This window comes from Leopardus geoffroyi, chromosome A2, assembly GCF_018350155.1.
Source record: "Leopardus geoffroyi isolate Oge1 chromosome A2, O.geoffroyi_Oge1_pat1.0, whole genome shotgun sequence".
In the NCBI taxonomy this organism is placed as follows: Eukaryota; Metazoa; Chordata; class Mammalia; order Carnivora; family Felidae; genus Leopardus; species Leopardus geoffroyi.
The window spans coordinates 133,218,727-133,226,226 of NC_059331.1; the positions used below are offsets into that span (position 1 = coordinate 133,218,727).

The following is a 7,500-nucleotide window of genomic DNA, read 5'->3' on the forward strand; positions in this document are numbered from 1 at the left end:
GGTATACATTTTCACCTGTTTGAGAAATAGATGTCAAGTATGGAAATTATATAAATGTATGAGACTAAAACAAGACTTTAGATATAAATATTAATGTAAAAATATAATTCTGAAATAGAGATGGAACTAATTAGTTCACCAGAATCATCAGTATTGTCCTTTCCCTTCCAATCATACTTGTGAATGAGGATTATTGACATATAAGATGCAGATTCATAATGTTGCAGTAAAATACATCTGTATAGCTACCACTCTTTCACCTTTGCTGTTCTACTATATTTAAACGAAATAGCTAGAGACTAAATACTTAATTTTAGTATTTTGTCCATATGTCCATTATGTCCATAATGAAATTTTTATCTTTTGTTACTTGTATTTTAAAACTGAGGTCAATTTTAGTCCTGGAGTAAAACATAACATACTGAGTTGCTAAATTAATTAATAGCTGATTGACATGAAAGATAAGATTGTCATTTGGTCTACTCTTATTTTTCCCAGATGTTTGTCATTGTTGAAGACCTAACAGCATTCTGTTTGCTAAAGGTAGTCATGACCATTATTTTAAAAAATTACCACGTTGAAATGTCCTTAGAACATTACATGTTTGACATCATAACCTTTTTTGAATGAAAATTTGAATGTTTACTATTAAAATTATTGCTTTTTTCCCAAGGAAGGTAGCCTTAATTTGTGAATAGCATTTTAGGCATTTTGTTTAAACAAGTGAAAAGCAGGGGCAAGCATATTTGTAAACAACTTAATTTTCATTTACTTATGATCATATCACTTGTTATATAATAAAGATATATGACTAGCTCTCAGAACAGATATCCTTTCTCAAATCATGTTTTAAAAGACATCCTGTTCCAGTTGTTTAAAATTAAAAATATCCTTGTGCTTGTTCAATTTTTGTTCTTACACATTCAACTATGTCCTTCATATTTGGCATTTTGATTTATTAGGCAATCTTAGCATTAAAGACTTTTAGCAAAGCAGTACTAGATTTCAAATGCACCGTGCATGGTGTCCATGATGAATTAATTCCACTAGAGCACAGAAGTTACCATTATTTAAATGCTAGTTTCTTTCAAAAGTTTTGTTTCCCATTCAAGTTTTCAAAATCAGAATTTAGCTGATATTTTGAGGTAAATGTATATAATTTCATGTTGCATGCATAGGTTTTCCTCATATTTAACACTTTATTATATGAATTTGCATAGGAATATTTAAGAATAGTTTATATTGATCATTTAAAAATGATTAAGAACTATTTAATGATATATGATAACTTTTTCATTTCATGCTTTGCTTTTCTTTGTCATATTCAAAATCTTTTGGATTCAATGTATATATTTGGATGATAAATTAAGACACTAGAAGATACTGAAAATGAAATGTCTTTTGATGTCACTATAAATAATTTTAAGAAAAGTTCACAGAAATAGTTAAAGCTTTTTATATGCACTGTTTTTTATTCTTAATTTCTCAGGAAGTCATTTTTCCATCCATTTGCTTAATTAAATGGTCAGATGGCAAAAAAAAATGAGATTTAATAATACTAAGGCACCAAGATTATAAGATGTAGTGTCCGTTTATGTGGATGAGGGAGTGTGGGGGCAGGTTAAAGGTTATTTTCCCTTATCATCATCTTTGACATATATAGTTTGATCGATCAGTCTGTCCATATCTATGTGTCTATCTGCCTACATACATATACATGTTTATACATACACACACATGGGGTAGCGGGTGGAAGAGAAGAAGGAAGGGAAAGAGGTAGGGAAGGTGAGAGAGAGAGAGCGAGAGAGCGCAAAAGAACCTGAGAGAAAAGAAGTTGAGTAAGCAACAGGACCAATAGTGTCCCTGGTGGTGGTTGAGATAACACAGTTAACTGTACTGGCCCAGGTCAAGTATCAAACTTTCGAACATTGTAGTGAATACAGAATAGGATATGTGCAGGTTTCTGTCATCACTCTGGCAAATGTCTATCTCACATGGTACAGTTTTATACCAATGGAACCTATAGCTCTAAAAGGAAAAAATAAAACCAACAAATCTAGCATTCAGTACTACCCTATCATAAAGTAAGGAGGTCTAATTGAGCTATGTCTTTATATCCTGCTATTTGTACAAATAAAAGACTACATCTTGATGCAAAATAAACACAAAAGCACTGTTGTGACTATAACAGGGAGTCATATACTAATTTATATAATAAGTGGTTGTGCACGCTTTATTCAAGATTATGGCTGCAAGAAATGGCATGAATTGCTGGGTGTGTTTAATGCTGGATTATAGCAATTTGAAACATGTCAAACACATGGCTAATGCCTCATGCTTCACTCATTCTTGCGTAAACCTGCATAGCCACCATCCATTATACCCTTGGTAACAACACAATTCTGCAAGTAAATATTGTTACACTAAGTAACCTTTCAATTCAAGTTGTTTAGGAAGAGAAAATGCAATCTTGTGCAGTCAGTTCCAGTGTCAGTTTAATGTTTCAAAAGGGAAGTGGTGTAGAGAATAAGTATCTGTACGGTGACTTGCTTAAAAAAAGGGAGAAAGAAAAAGAAAAGAAAAGAAAACTTAATGCAAGGGAGAAAAGTAGAACTGTATCCTTTGAGTGCAAATCTGAGGAGTTATATTCTGATGTGGCTGAAAAGTTATGTATGATGAAAGATTTAAAGGTTTAACTAACGGTTCAGACAAACATTAAGGCAGCAACTCCCAATTTCACCTTTCCCTTTAATGATCTGGAATTTATTTTCACTGATTTTTGTAAAATGTTTGTGGTGGGATTGAGAAGAATGAATAATTTAGTTTGATGTGTTTGGGATCATGAGCACATCCACTTTGAAAGAATATGCTGAATTTGTAATTATTTAAAGTATACTTTAAAAGGTAAATAGCACCTCACAACCTCACATTGTACCAGACATATTTTCTCCTGTAGAGAATAGGTGTAGAGATGTCACTAGGAGAAACTTAGTGAATCCTGGAAAGCATCTTCATTATCCTTGAAGATACACCTCCTTTATAGTGGACATACGCCAAGCTCTCTTCTTTAGGTGATACATACATTATAATCATCTGATAACACAGTTGCCCTTCCTTTCGCGTATTAATGTTGGGTCAGATGCTTTTGTTTTGTAGAGGAAAAAGTACTGTCACTGTTACTGTTTTCTTAAGCGTGATGTTACTAACTCTTAGATGATTGAATTGAAAATGTGAATCACAGTTGATACTCTGGGTTTTATAAAGTCAAAAATTCCACAAGGTATGATAAAATCCTCTGGATAATAGAAATTGGAAGTTATGTAGGTCTTTATCATTGTAATAAAGATTTAGACCTATGCCTCTGCTTGTTGGTTACTCTTAATTATCTGATGGCTTTGATTATAACACAATAATATATGCAGAATTCTTTAATTCATTCAATTAATGTCAATTCTGACATTAACTACACAAAGGTTAATATTAAATACTGCATTTGTCTGCTACATTTGAAAATACAGGGTTTTTTTTTTTGTTAATTTTTGTTCTGTATGTTGCAAACTCCGTCCAGAGATAATAAGTATTTCAAATAAATTTGGATGAAGTAAAAACATACACATACATATATATTCAATATCTCTTGTCGAGAGTAAAATTTAAATGTAATATGTAGAAGGTATATCTATCAGTTTCTACAGTTGGAGAGGACCCAAATTATAATTTTCATATAAGTAGTAAAGGCAATCAGACCTTTTCTCTGAATATTTTAAACATTGTGCATGTAAAATTTATGCCTAATTTGAATACTTATTAGCTGCCTAATCTCAGAAAAGAGTATTAGCTTTGTTTTTTTTCCTTATAAAATCCATCACTGTGTATCAGTTTTCATTTGTATGATTTTCCTGTGTTAGTGTTCAATAAGATGTTTAACAAAACCTATTTATTCATAAGCACATTTGGTTCAAAAGTTGTTTACTATAGTTTTGGCAACTGCTTCCTTTGTGATGTTGGGATTTTTGTCGTTGCTTTTTTTCTTTTTTTATCAGAACAGCTTTAAGTCGTATATGTAGTTTTTGTTATCCGAACTTGCTCTGCTAGCCCAACTACTGGTGGTCTTTTATAAATCAGCAGGTCTTTCTTTCTTTAATTGACTTTTTAGAGTCACAGATATAATATAACGGTTTAGGCTTTGATGAAAATACCTGTTAAAACTGTTAAATGATAACCATTAATTTTTAATAATTACAATATGAGGATGCAAGAAACTTCGGATGGGTATTTGTGTGTCTGTGTGTGTGTGTCTGTGTGTGTGTGTCTCTATGTGTGTGTGTCCATGATCACATTTTGTAAGGATCTGGGAAGAAGGTTTCTCCATGACATGAAAAGATATTAAGCCTACATTTGCTCTGTAATAAAAGCATTAAAAATTTTTAACAGACCGAAGTCTTAAAATATGACCAAGTTTAAAATAGAGAAATCACATGGCAACACAAAATTAGATTGAGTGATAAGTTTAACGTCCTTCTTTACTTTAGGCTAAGTCCCCTGTCTGTCTAGCATTACTGTTAAAGCCACAGCACAGCCAGGTTGTTTCTGAAATTCTGTCCGTAGAAGTAAAACAGAGAAGTGCATCTAGTAGGTTATCGCATGGGATTCAGATATCTTTGAGAGCCAAAACTAATCTTTCTAAACCACAGATTCAAGATGTCCTGTGAAATTCTGGTTTGCAAGAGCACATTGGTTCTTTATTTACTGCAAGGATTTCCACTGATCTTGGCAGGACATCTCATTGCTATCCTGAAAGTACAGTATATTTATGCAGTGAAAATGATAAAACATTTATTACTGTAGAGAAGGTAATATGCATAATTTATGCTGTTTTTAGCACAATCATTAGTGATATTCTTGATAGATTTTATTTCCAGCTTTCATATCTAATACATGCCTGGAAAATTAATTTTATATATACTTTCATTTATTTGCCTATGTTAAAATTGAGTTTTAAGTCATCTTCAAGTGAACAGTTTGATTGCTGCTCATGCATAAGCTTAATTACTTCCCAGGAAGGACAGTATTAAATGTTTTAAATGTCAGAAAAATAAATGAATATGAGCTGTTTGATTAAAAAAATAGGCAATATCTGACGTGTTTGCAGCAGGAGCTTTTTCTTAAAATGCCTCCAAGGCAAAATTTTATTTAGTCACAAAAAAAAAAGAAACCCATTATACTATTTATCATTGGTTGATACCATATGATTTGTAACACCCTTACAAAATTTTAATTTTGTATGATTAGCTGTGCATCATTAAACAACAGCCTTGCATAAGATGTGCTGTAAAAATCTGACAGAATCAAGATAGTGAATATTTAAAATAAGGCTGTATAGTCATCCATGGTTGTCAAAGGTAGATAATAGGAAACATAGAACAGAGTGTGCAATCGTGCCTTCATTTAAACTGGTTTTATAGGTAGACTTTAAAATGTGGTTGTTCATAAATGCTACTGACCATGCTATATGCATGGTATGTTACTTTGGCTGTTAAATGTAGCCACACAAAAACTGCTTATAGAAACCATAATTTCAGTGATTAGTATCTGGATGAAAGCTGAATTTGTATTGCTTTTCTTGGTAAATGACTATTCAAGGCGTTTTTTTTTTTTTTTTTTTCCTAAAGATGCTGTCTCTGTAATTGGCAGAGAGGGACATCTTGATAATGGAAGTGTGAAGGTGTAACGTGCGTTAATTGATACTTCTTAATCACTTTTAGGTATTAAGTCATGATGCAGGAATCTGCGACAGAGACAATAAGCAACAGTTCAATGAATCAAAATGGAATGAGCACTCTAAGCAGCCAATTAGATGCTGGCAGCAGAGATGGAAGATCAAGTGGGGACACCAGCTCTGAAGTAAGCACAGTAGAACTGCTGCATCTGCAACAACAGCAGGTAAGTTTTGTTTTCTTCCGGGATTCCTTGAAACAAATAAGCCTTGAATGTTCTTGAATGTGAAAAATGTATTCCTAGCAAATTGAGCATGTTGTGTTAAGCTAAAGGATGCTGAGAATTTCTTACGATTTGGAACATGACTGAAGTGTCAGGAAAGATAGGATTTTCATATTAGTTACGTCATACCAGCACCAGAATGCCCTTCAGGTGTCAAACTATTAATTAAGTTCGCAGGGGGTGATTTTGGGAAGGTTCTGTAAAGCTTTGTAACAAATATCTTATAGCTTCTGGTTTACTGGCTAATATTGCACTGCAGAACGTGGTACTTCGTTTTCCACCAGAGGGCCACATTACTTGATACTTGCTTCTACAATGAATTTCTTCCAAGTCTAAGCTAAGGTGAAAAGGACCACAAGGACTTTTCATAACACAGATGCTTGCCTGTGATAGCTGCAAATATTAGCTATTAATTAGTAGAAATTGGCTGAGAGATTGTGAACCGTGTAAACACTCTGAACATCTATGTTGCTTTTCTGGAAAACTCATTCCAAGATATTTTGAATACACATCTTTCGATAACATTGAAGAGCACTTTTTTATTTTCTGCTAGTGGCTCATAAAACGCAGTTCTCTTTAAATCTGGAAAAGTAAACAACTGCCCAGTAAAGGCACATTTTTAAGTAGTCTGTTATTCTTCTTAGATAATAGATTCATTTTTCCCAATTTTGTTTGTCAATGAAATATTCTTTTCAGCCAAAGAATAGCCACTCCATTCTTCACTGATTCAACTCTGCGGAAATAGTGACAGAGAACAGAAAGCTTTCAAAGCATATACTTATATTAGGCCAAAATGAATACACCTGTTTGACAATAAGATTATATTTTATTTGATTTAAAATAAGGGTTATTTCTTTAAAATTCTGGATTGCATTCAGACTAAATGTAAAAAAAAAAAAAAAAGTTAAAGCAAATGCCCACAATAGAGTAAAATTTAATAGAATCATTATTTTAAATAATACCAGTATTTCACAAGTTATCCTGGAGTATATGTGCTGAATAATGTCTTAACCTTTAGGCATTGTTTTTGAGAGTAATCTTTTAAGAGAGCTAGACATAACACTTTGAATAGGTTCCCTATTATTTTGGAATTGTCTCTTTTCACAGACAGTAATCATTAGGAAGATAATTTTTATTTCGTTTTAAAATATTTTTTAACTATCATAGGAATTCAATGTCTACCAAAGCCCCAGGTTTAGCCTGTTTTACAAATTACCTTAAATAAATGCAGTTTTCAGGACAGCCCTTTTCTCCCTTTCATGTATTTACAGGAAACATACCACTGGAGTGCTATCAAATTCCTACTGACTCCCCTAACTAAGAGTCCTAAGAATTTATAGCCAGATTCTATTTTATGTGAGAATATAGTAGAATGCATTTATAAAAACATGTGAAATCAACAACAGAAAATGAACATTGCAGTTTAGTACTAATACACAATACTGTTCTGAAGGGAGATACAAAGAAATAACTTTCTTTTTCTTCAAAGCTCTGATTAGA

The 7,500-nt window shown here is 32.5% G+C and overlaps 1 protein-coding gene across 1 annotated transcript in view; it reads left to right on the forward strand.

The window, feature by feature from the left end:
- The window catches only part of FOXP2 (forkhead box P2), a 566,087-nt gene that overhangs the window by 296,212 nt on the left and 262,375 nt on the right, over window positions 1–7,500 (forward strand). The window contains exon 4 of the mRNA XM_045495376.1: window positions 5,766–5,943. Within this exon, the coding sequence (XP_045351332.1) occupies window positions 5,776–5,943 (168 nt within the window). The 5' untranslated portion in view covers window positions 5,766–5,775. The remainder of the gene's footprint in view (window positions 1–5,765; window positions 5,944–7,500) is intronic.